Here is a 16,698-nt window from a genome sequence, read left to right on the forward strand (position 1 = left end):
AGTCTGAGAAACCAAGCCATGTCACTGAGCCAGATCTCTGAATTTGGGGACTTCAGGTCCCTCAATGCTTACAATATCCATCTCCGGGCTAACAAGGAGGCAAGAGCCAAGATGTCAGCCTCTCTCATCCCCTGGATTCCCGGATCTTCCGACACTCTGAAAATCGCTACCTCTGGACTAATTAACCTGGACGAGCACCACCCTCGTTTTTAGCAATGTGGACGTGACCTCTGTAAAACCCTGCCAAAATCCCCTAAGCTTCGGACATGCCCGAAACATAGGGACATGGTTTCCTGGCCCACCTACACATCTCGCACACCTGTCCTCTATCCCAAAAAATTTGCTCATCCGGGCCACTGTCATGTGTGCCCGGTGGACAACCTTAAACTGAATCAGTCTGAGCCTGGCACATGATGAGGACGTGTTGACCCTGCTTAATGCATCCGCCCAAAGACCTGCCTCAATCCCCCCCCCCCCCCCCCCCCCAGCTCATCTACCCACTCGTGCTTTAGCTCCTCTGTCTACGCTTCCTCCGACTGCATGAGTTCTTCATAAATATCCAAAACCTTCCCTCTCCTACCCCTGTTCTGGAAACTACCCTGTCTTGTAACCCCCGTGGTGGTAGGGGCAGAAAGGTCGAAACCTGCCTTCGCAAAAAATCCCGGACCTGCAGATATCTGAATCCATTTCCTGCTGCCAGTTCAAATATCTCCTCTAAATCCTTCAAACAGGGGAAACACCCCTCTATAAATAGATGCCCATCCTCTCAATCCCTGCTCTCTGCCATCTCCAAAATCCCCCATCCAGCCTTCCCGGTACAAACCGATGGTTACTGCAAATCGGGACACAGACCGATGCTGCCTCCACTCTCGTATGCTTCCTCCACTGCCCCCAGACTCTCAGGACCGCCACGACCACCATGCGTGTGGAGTACCGTGCTGGCGAGAATGGCAGAGATGCCGTTACCAATGCCCCCAAACTTGTGTCCTTGCATGATGCCCCTCTCCTCCCCCCACTACCCACTTCCTAATCATGGCTATATTTGCCACCCAGCAATAGTTGCTAAAGTTCGGCAGCGCCAACCCACCCTCCCCTCGGCCACGCTCCAGCAACACTTTCTTCACTTGCAGGGTTTTACCCGCCCACACTCAACCCAAAATCACCTTGTTTACTCGTTTAAAACAGGCCTTTGGGATAAAGATGGGGAGGCACTGAAAAACAAACCGAAACCTCGGGAGGACCGTCATTTCACGGACTGTGACAACGGGAGCACGTCCCACCTTCAAAAGTCCTCCTTCATCTGTTCTACTAGCCAGGGCAAATTTAGTTTATGTAACAGCCCCAGTCCCACGCCATCTGGATTCCCAAATAACAAAAGCTCCCTCCCACCGCTCTGAACGGCAGTTCTCCCAATCTCCCCTCCTGCCCCCTTGCCTGGATCGCAAACATCTCGCTTTTCCCCATATTCAATTTGTACCCCGAAAACTGGCCAAATTCCCCAAAAATCCTCACAATCTCTCCCATCCCCCTAACAAGTCAGAAATATACAGAGGCAGGTCGTCGGCGTATAGCGAGACCCTGTGTTCTACTCCACCTCGGACCAACCCTTTCCAGTCCCTTGAAGCTCTTAGCGCCATCGCCAGTGGCTCTATGGTCAAAGCGAACAGCAGTGGGGAGAGGGGGCATCCCTGCCTAGTCCCCCGGTGCAATTTAAAATAGTCCAACGTCAACCGATTTGTTCGGACACTCGCCACCGGTGCCTGGTACAACAACTGGACCCGATCAATAAAGCCCTGCCCAAACCCGAACCGCCCATCACCTCCCACAAATAGTTCCATTCCACCTGGTCGAAGGCCTTTTCTGCGTCCATTGCGATCACTACATCTACCTCCCTCCCCTCTGGGGGCATCATGATCACATTTTAGAGCCTTCTAAAGTTGGCCGTTAGCTGCCTGCCCTTAACAAACCCTGTCTGGTCCTCCCCTATCACCTCTGGGGAACAATCTGCTATCCTTGAGGCCAAGATTTTAGCTAACAGTTTGGCATCAACATTCAATAGGGAGAATGGCCTGTATGCCTGCATAGCTCAGGGTCCTTCTCCCGCTTCAGGATCAGTGAGATCGAGGCCTGTGACATTGTTGGGGGAAGAACCCCCCGCTCCCTTGCCTCATTAAATGTCCTCACCAGCAGTGGGCCCAGCATCTCGGAGAACTTTTTGTATAATTCCACTGGGTAGCCGACTGCATGGCCTCCAGCCCCTCTGCTATTTCTTCAATTCCAATCCCTCCACCAACCCTTCCTTCACCTTCAGAAACTTCAACTCACCCAGGAACTGCCTCATCCATTCTACCCCAGCTGGGGGTTCCGACCCGTATAGCCAGCTATAAAACTCCTTAAACACTCCATTCACCCCTGCTGGTCCAAGACCGTGTTCCCATCTCTGTTCTTCACTTACCTATTTCCCTGGCCGCCTCCCTTTTCCTTAGCTGGTGTGCAAGAATTCTGCTGGCCTTCTCTCCATGCTCGTATATCGCCCCCCTTGCCTTCCTCAGCTGCTCCACCGTCTTCCCCGTAGACAACAGATCAAACTCCATCTGTAGCTTCTGACGCTCCTTCAATAACCCTGCCTCCGGGGCCTCCGCATATTTCCTGTCTACCTGGAATATTTCCCCAACCAACCTATCTATCTCTGCTCTTGCCACCTTCCTCCTGTGGGCCTGTATCAATATTAGCTCCCCTCTAACCACTGCCTTTAGCACTTCCCAAACCATTGCTGCTGAGACTTCCGCAGTGTCGTTTATTTCCAGATAGTTCAGGATGGACTCCCTCACACGCCCACACACCCCCTCGTCTGCTAACAGTCCTACCTGCAATCTCCATTGCGATCGCCGGCCCCCCTCCTTGCTCACCTGCAGATCCACCCAATGTGGGGCATGGTCCGACACAGCAATCGCCGAATAGTCGGTATCTACCACACCTGCCAGTAGGGCCCTGTTCAGAATTTAAAAATCGATCCGGTAGTATACTTTATGTATATGCGAAAAGAAAGAAAACTCCTTCGCTCTTAGCCGACCGAACTTCCATGGATCTACCCCACCCATCTGCTCCATGAACCCCTTTAGTTCCTTCGCCATTGCTGGCATCCTCCCTGTCTTTGAGCTTGACCGCTCCGACCTTCGGTCAATGACCGTATTAAAACCCGTTCCCCCCCATCAGATTGTGTGAATCCAGATCCGGGATCTTCCCTAACACCCATCTTATAAACTCCGCATCATCCCAGTTTTGTGTGTAGACATTCACGAGCACCACTGGTGTCCCCTCCAACTTCCCACTGACTATGTCTGCCCCCCATATCCGCAACTATTTTCCCCGCCTCAAATGACACCCGTTTATTAATCAGGATCGTGGCCCCCCTAGTCTTGGAGTCCAACCCCGAGTGAAATACCTGCCCGACCCACCCCTTCTCAATCTGGTCTGATCTGTTACCCTCAGGTGTGTCTCCTGCAGCACTGCCACGCCTGCCTTCAATACCCACAAATGCGTGAACACCCTAGCCCTGTTAACCGGCCCATTCAGCCCTCTAACATTCCACGTGATCAGCATGACCGGGAGGTATCTTGCCTCTCCCCCTACCGTTCAACTATCACCCTTCTTAGGCCAGCCTCCAGCTCGCACCCCCACAGGCCCGCCCTTCTGCACCCTCCGTCCTCGACCTCTCATTTGTGTCTCAGTAATAATCCCTCCCCTGTCAGCAGAGCAATCCTTTCCCCCCCCCCTCCCATTAACAGCACAACAATTCCAACCCCCTTCAGCAAACTTATCATCTGCTCACCCCCCACTGCGCTTCCGTGAGCTTGCCTGCCCAGCTAGCTTGATAGCTCCCCCACCATGGCGCCAAGCATCCTACCCACAATTGTTTCCCCCCCCCCCCCCCCCCCCCCCCCCCCAAATCGGACATACATATTCGAAAAGCACAGTTCCAACCAAACACAAAGAAACGACAAAAAAGATCCATCCACCCGTCCTCCACCAGCACCAGGTTAACTTAAAAACTGAGCAACAGCCCAAGAATTAATATAAAAAACATTTCACATACAGTTCAAAAGCAAGAGTAACTTTAACAAAATCGAGACATCATTACCCATCCCAAGAGTTCAGTGTCCTCAGTCACCTGCCAGCCCTTTTCTTTTAATAAAGTCCATCGCCTCGTCCGGCGACTCACAATAAGAGTTCCTGATCTTCAAAAGTGACCCATAAACAAGCTGGATATAGCAGCCCAAACTTCACATTCTTCTTGAAAAGGGGAGATTTTACTCAGTTGAATCCCGCTCCTCTTTTGGCCAGATCCACACCCAGGTCCTGGTAGATGCACAGCATGGTGCTCTCCCACTTGCAGCTCTGTGTCTGCTTGGACCACCGCAGAATCTGTTCCTTACCAGGAACCAGTGCATTTGCACCACCATCTCCCTCGGTGGCTCGTTCACACGCGGTCTCCTCGCAAGCGTTCTGTGCGCTCTATCCACTTCCAAGGGTCGAGCAAACGCCCCATCACCCATTCATTTCTCGAGCATATTTGCTGCATCGGCCCTTGCATCCGTTCCCTCACAGCCCTCAGGGAGGCCGACGATCCTCAAGTTCTGTCAACGGGACAATGTTCTCCAAGTCCTCCACCTTCTCTTGCAGCCTTTTCTGCCGATCCCTCATCAGCCCCACCTGTAACTCCAGCGCAGTTAGGTGGTCATCATGCTCAACCACCTTCTCCTCAAATTTCTGGATCGCCCAACGTTGGCTTCCAACCCCTGCTCCACCTGGTCGATTGATGCCTTGATCGGGTCTAGACCTTCCTCCTTTTCCTTGCCGAAACCCTCCTGAATAAATTTCACCAGCTGCTCCATTGACAATTGGACCGTTGAGCCACTACCCTGCACCTCCACCATGTTTTTCTGTGCTGTGCGTTTTACACGTGCCTTCTCTGATCAATTTTTCTTTCGTATACGACCACTTCTGGTCCACGTCTCCATATACTGGTGTGGTCTTCTTCCTCACTGACACATCCACTCCTGATTTTTCAAATAAAATTCGAAAAAGTCAGGGGAAAAGGGTCCAAAGGTCCGTCACGAGCGGGAGCTACCAAATGTGCGACCTCCTACTCCATGGCTGCCATTGGAACTCATTCCAATTGTTTTAAGTTCCTCCCTCCCTTTCTCCTCTTGATTTATAATTATTTCTGGGATGTCATTTGTGTCTTTTAGTGTGAAAACGGAGACAAAATATCTGTTCTATGCTTTTGCCAATTCCTTATTTCCCATTATTAATTCCATCAACTGTCTGTCCAGAGGACCAGCACTCACTTTAGTTACTCTTTTCCTTTATAGAAACTCTCACCATATATATTTTTAAAAATTATTTCTAGGTAACGTTTGTTCGTACTCTATTTTGCCCTCATTTTTCTAGTCATTCTTTGCTGGTTTTTAAATTCTGTTCGATTTCTGACCTACAACCAATCTGAAGAATTGTACAATTTGATACTACCTTTAACTTCCTAGTTAGCCACAGATGGGGCATCCTTCTCCTCTTTCTCACTGAAATATCTCCTTAAATGTCTGCAACTGCATCACAGCTCCAGGGTCCCAGGTTTGATTCCCGGCTGGGTCACTGTCTGTGCGGAGTCTGCACGTCCTCCCCGTGTGTGCGTGGGTTTCCTCCGGGTGCTCCGGTTTCCTCCCACAGTCCAAAGATGTGTGCGTTAGGTGGATTGGCCATGCTAAATTGCCCGTAGTGTCCTTAAAAAAAAGTAAGGTTAAGGGGGGGGTTGTTGGGTTACGGGTATAGGGTGGATGCGTGGGTTTGAGTAGGGTGATCATTGCTCGGCACAACATCGAGGGCCGAAGGGCCTGTTCTGTGCTGTACTGTTCTATGTTCTATGTACTACTGTCCTACTCTTTAACCTAATTTCCCAGTTCACATTCGGCAGCTCTGACTTCATACTCTTGCGATTGCCTTTATTTAAGTTTAAAACACTAATCTTAGATCAACACTTCTCGTTGTCAAACTGAATGCAAACTTTAACCATGTTATGATACTGTTACCCACAGACTCCTTTAAAATGAAGTCATAAATCAATCCTTGTAGATTTCCTTGTCTGGATATCTTAGAATGCTGCCAGAGGTTGTCCCAAATGCAGTCTTTCAACACATCTTCCAGGCTACCTTTGCTGATCTGATTCATCCAAACTACATGTAGATTAATATTACCCATGATTAATGCAGTACCTTTGTGACAAGCCATCATTCTTTCTTCCTGTATACTCCATCCTGCAGTGCAGTTACTGTTGAGGGTCCTAATAGCTCTTCCCATAAATAACTTCTTACCTTTGCCCTTTCTTGTCTATTCGGAAACTGATTCTATGGGCTGGATTCTTCGGCCGCACCCGCCACAAGATCGCCACAGACAGGACGGGGACCATGTAACGGTCCATTGACTTTGGGGGGATTTCTGGTCTCCAGGTGGGCAAGGCCGAAGAATTCCGCCCTACATCTTAATCTTTAGAGCTGAGGTCATTTCTCGCTAATGTATTAATGCCATCCTGAATTAACACAGCTGCCACAACCACTAGCTTCCTGTCCTTCCAAAATATCATGTACCCTTGAATATTCAGGCCCTAGCCTTGGTCACCTTGAAACCACGGCCAGGATTCTCTAAAAATGGGGCTATGTCCCCATGCCCGCCAGAAAACGGGCACGAATCACTCCAGTCTTTTTTCAAAAGTCTGGAATGATTCTCCGACTTAAAGAGGGCTAGCAGGGCCCCGGCTTGCGCCACGCAACTCCTGCTACTGATACAGTGCCCTGCACTTCTGGCAGCGGGTCCACGCATGCGCACGGTGGCCGTTTTCAGGCCGGCCCCTGCACAACATGGTGGAGCCACACAGCGGGCCAGATAGACCCAGCCCGGATCGCACGAGGCCGCCGATCGGTAGCCCCCGATCGCGGGCATGGCCGTCGTGGAGGCCCCCCCCCAACCAGGACGGCCACCGTGGCTGAGAGTCCGAGCTCCCGCTGGGTGAAACCATACGGGAACCACGCCAGCGAACTCAGCAGGTCGACTCACGGAGAATCGCTGCGGAGGCCTCTTTCAACTGCACCACGTGACTGCTGCCGATTCTCTGCTCGCTGGAGAATCGTGTCCCGACGTTGGAGCCGATCGCGGGTCTGAGACCCCATTCTCCGGCCCTGCACCAAGCGCAATTTCGGAGCGGAGGTTCGGAGAATCCCTGCCCACGTCTCTGTAATGTCTTTCAGGTCCGACATATTTATTTCTGTCTGTCTGACAATTCATCCGCTTTGTTACGAATGCTACAGGCATTCAGATGCAGAACCTGTAGTTCTATGTTTTTATTATTTTCTGCAAACTCTGGCCTAATTACTGGTGCGCTCTCAGGTCTGTATTCTCTGTCCCTTCCTGCCATATTTTGATTAACAATAATAAACTTTATTATTGTTACCAGTAGACTGAGATTAACACTGCAATGAAGCCACTGTGAAAATTCCCTAGTCGCCACATGCCGGCACCTGTTCAGGTTCACTGAGAGAGAATTCAGAACGTTCAAATTACCTAACAGGATGTCTCTTGGGACTTTTTGGAGGAAACCAGAGCACCCGGAGGAAACGCAAGCAGAAATGGGGAGAATGTTCAGATTCCGCACAGACAGTGACCCAAGCTGGGAATCGAACCTGGGACGCTGAGAAGCAACAGTGCTAACCATTGCGCTACCGTGCCACCCATTACATTACTCTTTTTGCTATCTTGCACTATTGCCTTGTTCTTTCCCTTTAATTTACTACATCCTCCAATATATGATCTCTCTCTCTGCCTCCATTCCCCACTATTTAGTTTAAAGTCCTTTCTACCACCTTAGTTATATGACTAGAACCGGGGGAGGCGGTGGCGTAGTGGTATTGTCACTGGACTAGTAAACCAGAGACCCAGAGGAATGCTTTGTGGACCCAGGTTCAAATCCTGCCACTGCAGATGGTGAAATTTGAATTCATAAAAAATATGGAATTAAAAGATGACCAAGAAACCATTGTCAATTGTCGTAAAAACCCATTTGGTTCACTAATGTTCTTTAGGGAAGGAAATTTGCCATCCTTAACTGGTCTGGCCTGCATGTGCCTCCACAGCAATATGGTTCACCATGTTTTTGAGGATGAGAGTGTGATACAGCAGGTAGGCTGGAGGAGGTGGATGTTCTGAGGAAGGATGTATTAGCAATTTTTTAAAACCTGAGGGTCGATAAGTCTTTTGGGCCAGATGGGATATATCCAAGGATTCTTTGGGAGGCAAGGGATGAGATTGCAGAGCCTTTGGCTTTGATCTTTGGGTCCTCGCTGTCCACGGGGATAGTGCCAGAGGACTGGAGAGTGGCGAATGTTGTTCCTCTGTTCAAGAAAGGGAATAGGAATGACCCTGGTAATTATAGGTCAGTTAGTCTTACTTCGGTGGTCGGTAAGTTAATAGAAAAAGTCCTGAAGGATAGGATTTATGACCATTTGGAAAGATGCAGCTTAATCCGGGATAGTCAACACGGAAGGGTAAGTCTTGCCTCACAAATTTGATTGAATTCTTTGAGGAGGTAACTAAGTGTGTAGATGAAGGTAGAGCAGTTGATGTTGTATACATGGATTTTAGTAAGGCGTTTGATAAGGTTCTCCATGGTCGGCTCATGAAGAAAGTATGGAGGTGTGGGATAGAGGGAAATTTGGCCGATTGGATAAGTAACTAGCTATCACATCGAAGACAGAGGGTGGTGGTGGATGGAAAATTTTCAGACTGGAGACCAGTTACCAGCGGTGTACCACAGGAATCAGTGCTGGGTCCTCTGCTATTTGTGATTTTTATCAATGACTTGGAGGAGGGGGCTGAAGGGTGGGTCAGTAAATTTGCTGATGACACCAAGATTGGTGGAGTAGTGGATGAGGTGGAGTGCTGTTGTAGGCTGCAAAGAGACATTGATAGGATGCAGAGCTGGGCCGAAAAATGGCAGATGGAGTTTAACCCTGATAAGTGTGAGGTGATTCAGCTTGGTAGAAAAAATTTGAATGTGGATTACAGGGTCAACAGCAGGGTTCTGAGGAATGCGGAGGAACAGAGAGATCGTGTCCACAGATCTCTGAAGGTTGCTACTCAAGTGGATAGAGCCGTGAAGAAGGCTTATAGTGTGTTAGCATTTATTAACAGGGGGCTTGAGTTTCAGAGCCGTGGGGTTATGCTGCAACTGTATATGACCCTGGTGAGACCACATTTGGAGTATTGTGTGCAGTTCTGGTCACCTCATTATAGGAAGGATGTGGAAGCATTGGAAAGGGTGCAAAGGAGATTGGCCAGGATGCTGCCTGGTTTGCAGGATAGGTCTTATGAGGAAAGGTTGAGGGAGCTAGGGCTTTTCTCTTTGGAGCGGAGGAGGATGAGAGGCGACTTAGTAGAGGTTTATAAGATGATGAGGGGGATAGATCGAGTGGACGTTCAGAGACTATTTCCTCAGGTGGATGTAGCTGTTACAAGGGGGCATAACTATAATATTCAGGGTGGGAGATATTGGAGGTATGTCCGAGGTAGGCTCTTTACTCCAAGAGTGGTTAGGGTGTGCAATGGACTGCCTGCTGTGATAGTGGAGTCGGACACTTTAGGAACTTTCAAGCGGTTATTGGATAGGCACACGGAGCACACCAGAATGACAGGGAGTGGGATAGCTTGATCTTGGTTTCAGACAATGCTCGGCACAACATCGAGGGCCGAAGGGCCTGTTCTGTGCTGTACTGTTCTATGTTCGGGCACATTCCATATTCAGGTTTTGAGTGCAATTAATGAAACTTGAGTGGTTACAGTATTATGAGCCAAACAGGCAAATGGTAATATATATTGTAAAAATGCTTTTTTTTGTTCAAGTTCCAACCATAACTTAAATTCACTAATTAGAGTTGCCGTGTTTTGCTACATATAGACAGTTGATGCAATGTTAAAACCATGCACTAATACAACTTTGCATTGCTGATAGGTGCTTGGAACACTCTTTATTTATATCCTGTTTATGGTGGAGGAATTCAGTAAAGAACCAATGGAAAACCTTGACGACGTGATCTACTATGTGAATGGCACATATCGATTGCTTGAGTTCCTGGTTGCTTTGTGTGTTGTTGCATATGGTGTGGCAGAGACAATATTAGGAGAGTGGACTTGGATGGGTTCATCCATCATCTTTGTCCATTCCTACTTCAATGTCTGGCTTCGAGCACAGTTGGGATGGAAGAGCTTTCTTCTCCGCAGGGATGCAGCAAATAAGATCAACTCGCTGCCAACTGCCACTAAAGAGCAGCTTGAAGAGCACAATGACATTTGTTCCATCTGTTACCAGGTATGTAGCATGGCACCAGTGCAACACTTAAACCCTGGCTTTAGTACCCAAACTCTCATTCAGGACGATCGCAGTTGGTTGTCCTTATGTTCAGTTCACGTTCTGTATTTGTATTAGCTTCTGCTAATTTCTAATCGCTATAAAATTCCTTTTGTCACCTTCCAGTGTCACTTATGCTATGAAAGAGGTTTAAAGGCAACCAAACTTTTTAAAAAAGTAATTGATGGTTTTACAAACTGTTGGAGTGACTTACATGATTTATATAATAACTAGGGACCTTCAATAGGTTGAAAATTAGTACGGGTCAACTATTGGATATCAGGGGTAAATGGAAGTATTGGAGCAACAGGCACACTTCACTGGTAAAGATTATCTCCATATATATTTATGCAAATACTGAGGCAACCACCCTAAATGAAAGAGAATTCAGAAGCATAAGCATGTCACTGTTTAACTTTGAGCAAAAATTGGTCTTTCACCCATAGGGGATAGAAAATATAAGTTTATTTGTTGAAAATAATTTGACAGTAATGAATGGGGATGTTAGTTTGCTGACAGGTATTATATATACAGTATTTTAAAATATTTTAAGTCCTTCCCTTAGCTGTGTAATTGTAGTCAGATAACAATGAACTGCATCGAGCTGCCTTTTTTCTGAAATTTGAACGGTAATCATAAAATAGTTTCAAACAGTGAGCAGAAGTGTGTTTGAGAGGAATTCTTAATCCAGGTGCAGGTTCCATTTGCAATACTCCTCACAACAGTTACCTTTTTTTTAACTAGCGTCTGTTTCTAGGTTAGCAGATGGCTGCTTAATTGAGTTGCAGGTTCTATTGAATTACATGTAAATTAGAAACCTATTGGTTTTGAGAATCACTGGCTTTATTGCACAGGTGGCTGTTTATTGAAGGTGACCAGAAGGACAGGTTTTACTATTTGTGAAAGCATTGCCTGTAGTTTGGCTCTTTGAGGTTCATTTAGGACAGTGCTGGATCATCAGTGTCTTCTTAATGTTGTAATTCCCTGCTGCACCGCTTTTTCTGTTCCTCTATGCCATTCTACAGCTAAAGGTCAGCACTCCCATACCTATATCAACTTGCGGTTTTCATTTATACAGGCAATAAACCATCTATTCAACTGTGGAGGACATCACATTTAGTTCTCATCTTGTCAGTGTGTTCTGTCTCCTGTATATTAAAAGTCAAATGCTGGAGATCCGATCTGAAATATTTTTTTAAATGCAAGAAGATCTGGTAGCATTTGTGGAGAGAGAAACCGTTAATATTTTGAGTTGAAGGACACCAAGTTCTTTTGGACTCAAAATGTTAACTCTGCTGCTCTCTCCACAGAAGCTGCCAGACCTGCTGCATTTTTCCAGCACTTTTTGTATTTGCGCCCTTTTATTTTCACTTCTCTATGTGCACACACATGCACATACTTTCCAGCAGGTTACTTATTAGGAACTAAAAAGAAACCATGGCTGACCTTCTAAGTTTCCACTCTTCCCTGATTCTAGATCGGGCGACTCAGCAGGCTATAGCAGGATTGTACCCAAGACCCTCTTGCCTACTAAGATATCAGGGAATCTATCTTCATTGTATTTTATGTATCTTTGTTTTGGCTGGGCGTCTGCATGCTTGTTGCTGGATACCAGATGATTCTCAAGCTGTCAGGGTGACTTTATCTGACCTTTCCGTCCCTTTTCTATTGGAGAAATCTTACTTCTGCTTTGCCCTGTCAATCCAGAAGACTAGCTTTGCAATCTTTGTGTTAATGCAGTGCACCTTGTGATGCACGATTGATGGGTGTGACTGCACTTAAAGTTTTGATTGTAGGCTGGACAGATCTTTTGTTTCCTCATGTAATGACTTGTCATCACTCATAATGTAGGGAACAGATCTCATTTGGTTAGGAACTGTTTTGATTCTGTTTCGAGGCATGTAGCTGCAGCTTAAATTGAAGACAAATGTTTCATGTTGACTAATGAAAACAAATATAATTTACTATACGTTGAGAGAAATGCCACTAAAATAGGTTCTAGGTACTAAGTTTCTATTTATTTCCCTTTTTTCTTAATTGAAGACATGAAAATGTAACGTGCTTTTAAAATTCATAATGGACTGTACAAAGGATAATGTGCATCAGTTTAAGGGAGTAATTCAGTGTCTATCTTTTGACCCTAATAGGTACTTACACCTCACTCTCCATTTTATGTCAGCAGAACTGTTTAATTAAGTTGCTGCTTTATTGCTAATCACCTGAAACATGATGGGATAATTCTCCAAGGGAAGAGATGAGGTGAAACTATCAATGTTGCACTTGTTGGCATGACCAGACCATGGCATGTAAATTTAAGAGCTCCCCCAGTGACCTCGTAGATTGTGGCACACCGTCATACAATACTTAATGGTATTGACCTTATGGTTGTGGGTTTCATTCCAAGTGCTTTTCATTAATTGATCTGTACTGGACTCGGCACCCTGACCAAGAAAGGAATTAAAATACATGTCAACCACTATGACCTTGCTCAATTATATGAGGATGTGAACACTGGATGGTTAAACGGTTAGTTCACCTGTTATGGCCACCATGCACCAACAGGCTTTTGACGTTCGCGGTCCAGGTTCATGCATGAAGAATAGCCAGTTGGGCTGCAGGCACAGGTTGAACAAGCAAGCATCAGCAGCTGCAGCAGAATAAGGAAAAAGCAGCAACAATAATTTTGCACTGTTTTAATATGTTGTTACTTACCAAATTGAATTTTCTTTACTTTAGGACATGCATTCCGCAGTGATTACACCATGCAGCCATTTCTTTCACTCAGCCTGTCTCAAGAAGTGGTTATATGTGCAAGAAACGTGCCCATTATGTCACCAACAGCTGAAATCTCAAGGACAGCCGGTTGGGACAACACCAATACAAGGACCAGGAGAGCAATTGCCCCATAATGAGGGAAGAGCAAACCAAGAATTGGCTGGACAAAAGGATGGGCCTCCTGGTGATGATTCAAATCTAGCTCTCGGTTCTGAAGTTAGCCCTGCGGGGCAAAACAAAGAGGGCCAGAAAGCTCTAAACACTGATTGCAGTTCTCATGGAGATCCAGGCACAGATGAACATCAATGTGCACACAATAGCTCTAATATGGGCAATATTGAGTTTCCACACCCAGCAGAACTTTGTGAGGATGATGATCAACAATTGCCTGTTACACAGGAGAGTTTAAATAAACAAAGCATGGAGGCGTCAAGTGCCCACGCAAGGGAATTGAATGAAGCAGATTGTCACCTTAACCTGCCCTGATACTGCAGCGATGTTAAAGCCTTAAAATAATGTAGGCAATGGCTTTCTATTTGAACTTGACAGCTTAAGCAGGAAGTGAAATGAAATGTATTTACAGAGAAACAGAATGTAATGTTCTCACAAGCAGGTCTGGAGACATTTTGTAAGAAGGGATCGAGCGAATTTGTTGCCACATCATCTTTACAGTATTAGACACAGCCATGGCAGGACAGGGAGGATGTTTTTGCTAGACGTTTTGTAGGCATGAAATAATTAGATTGACTGACGTATTATATTTATATATAATTAGAAGCTTTAAGCATGGTTATGAGTCACATGCTGCAAGCAGACTTTTTAAAAAAACAAATTAAAAATTTTGTAGCTCTATATTTGGCAACTGTGATTGCACTGTCATAGTTTATAGTGCATTTCCAAAGTATTTAATGAGTACCTGATGAATGGTGCGTGAATAACTTTGGCATGTACTTACCTGCTCAATGAAGTAGACTGGAGCTTTTATGAGCACTTTGTGATTCCTTTCAAAGTCTTAAAGGGTCATAAGTGGGATGAACTGCAGGATACAGATAAGAGCAGAGTTGCACGATGAACATGGCACGTTTGACTTCTGAAACCTGAGGGGTACAGTGTTATTTTTAAGTTGACAACTATGATTTGTGGAAATGATTACATTAACTTGTATGATGAAACAAAGAAAAAGAAAAAAGCCATTTTGTAGCTCTGATAGATTTTGCACAATTTTCTTTTTGGGAGGAGGGGAGATATTGGTGACATATTTTCTTAATTCATCATGGCTTAAGTAGACAGACTCACATTTGACATTTTATTGTGTGCATTTGAACAGAAAAGGGAAACTCGCTTTTTTCATCAACGAGTGAACCAGAGAATTGAGAGTCTTACTCTGTAGCTTTCAAAAATTGTGAACAATTTGCAAACACCAGGCTGGCATTGAATAATAAATATGACATCATGAATAGAATAAATCTGATACAATTCCTCTGGGCTTTATTTTGAGAATGTGTATGTCTGAATAAATACGTCAAGGTCATCAAGTGCATTATTATTGTTTTCTCTCCTCTTGAAGACACTGACACCTTCTGGGGTATAATGTTCTGTCAGTCTGAGCTTTGACACTCAGCTATGGTGAGTATTCAGCCATGGAATGCAGAACAGCTGAGCTTGATCTCACTTCATCTGACATCCACCCACATGGCTATCCAGCCATCCTTGTTGAATAGGCTAACAGGAATGGAACCCTGGCTGAGTTTCTTTTCTCCCCCATCCCGTGCCATCTAACGAAGCCTCTAAATCCTACAACCGATTTGGTGCACCCTAATGGATGTTCCAGTTGAGCCCAACTAACTTGGCAGAAACTAGAAATTGAATCCCAAATCATTCTGGTGCAGTGAACTTTGTATTTCAGTGGAACAAACAGCACTTTTTTTTTTTGCTCGAGTCTGTCTTGCTTTTATGGTCAGTGCCTCATCTGGTACTTTTACTGTTTATTGTAGAATTTTTCTTGGATCGGGCCATTTTACAGAATAGGTACATTTGAGCACAGCTGACAAAAAGTGCTTGTTTCAAAATCAGAAGAGCTTTACTAACATGTACTGAGTGCACTATTGAATGCAGCTTCAAATGTTTCACTTTCATCAGTAAAACCTCGCCATGGAAAATCAATGTTGAGTGTATGCATGCTTGTTTTATTTCAGTTCATTCAAACCTATGTATTGACTGCATTTAAACATACTTAACTGTATTAAGTGCATACGGAGGGACTCATGACACTCATTTAAACAAAGTTGAATTTCTGTCAAACTTTGAAATCATCTTCAGGAACGGATATCCTTGTAGATCATTTCTGAAAGTTTGCTGTAATTTGGCTTTTGCATCCAGTGCCCACACCAACTCCATCTTAGTTAGGTGTGAGGTACTGATTAGATGCAGGTTGAAACTGTCTTGATCATACCGTCTGAAGAACATGCCAATTATGTTATATTTTCAGTACCAGCTATCCTCATTTTTGTGTGGAACTGCAGACCTGGTGTAGAATAATAAACAATTTTGTGCTGGATATTTGTTCTCACTATGAACCAGCTTTCAGTAATCCAAATAGGCTTTATTTAGGAGTGTTAGAGTTAGTGAAGAGGGGGAGAATGTTGATCATCAGCCAAGCATGAATTCTAGCCTTGGTAAGTATGTGCCACTTAGTTCCCTAACAGTGTAGACGTTAATGGGATACCTGCATCAGGTTCACTATTTTTTTTCTATTAACTTCACTGATGAGAACCGCTTTTGTGTGCTGCGGTTTGTTTACAAACACCATATTTATCCATTGAAATGAAATGAAAATTGTTTATTGTCACGAGTAGGCTTCAATGAAGTTACTGTGAAAAGCCCCGAGTCGCCACATTCCGGCGCCTGTTTGGGGAGGCTGGTACAGGAATCGAACAGTGCTGTTGGTCTGCTTTAAAAGCCACCGAGTGAGCTAAACCAGCCATTCTTGAAGATTATGCTGTGGGATTAGGCTCCAGAGATTTTGATGGGTTTATATGCAAGTGATCTTCTCTATAAATTGATTACAGCATAAATAGGTAAAAAAATATAAGAGGATAAAAGAAAGTGAGACTGGATGGCTGCAGTCTAGAGTGACCAAATGGCCACGTTTGAATTGTTAAATAGCTATCTTCGAAGCCCAAGATTTTGAAGTTAATTAGCAGCACCATGAGTCCATTTGAGATGAATTCATTACATTTTGGACTTCTAATTGAGTTATGAAAGATTTCTTCAACTATCAATTCGCCTTGAAATTGAATAAAATTCACAAAGGCCCACCTGAGTCAGCACACTTCAATGCAGCAGTAGTTACTTTCTCCTTTTAATTTTAACCAATCCATGATATACCTATTTATTTTTTAACTTAATTTTTCCAATTAATGGGCAATTTGGCTTCGCCAATCCACCTACCTGCATATTTTTAGGTTGGG

General features: G+C 45.2%; 1 protein-coding gene across 1 annotated transcript in view; it reads left to right on the top strand.

Annotated features, from left to right (window-relative positions):
* The window catches only part of rnf145a (ring finger protein 145a), a 162,679-nt gene extending 147,293 nt beyond the window's left edge, over window positions 1-15,386 (top strand). The window contains exons 9-10 of the mRNA XM_038795281.1: window positions 10,058-10,414; window positions 13,190-15,386. Of these exons, the coding sequence (XP_038651209.1) occupies window positions 10,058-10,414; window positions 13,190-13,714 (882 nt within the window). The 3' untranslated portion in view covers window positions 13,715-15,386. The remainder of the gene's footprint in view (window positions 1-10,057; window positions 10,415-13,189) is intronic.
* The last annotated feature ends 1,312 nt before the right edge of the window (window positions 15,387-16,698 follow it).

The sequence above is a fragment of the Scyliorhinus canicula genome, chromosome 4 (assembly GCF_902713615.1).
Source record: "Scyliorhinus canicula chromosome 4, sScyCan1.1, whole genome shotgun sequence".
In the NCBI taxonomy this organism is placed as follows: domain Eukaryota; kingdom Metazoa; phylum Chordata; class Chondrichthyes; order Carcharhiniformes; family Scyliorhinidae; genus Scyliorhinus; species Scyliorhinus canicula.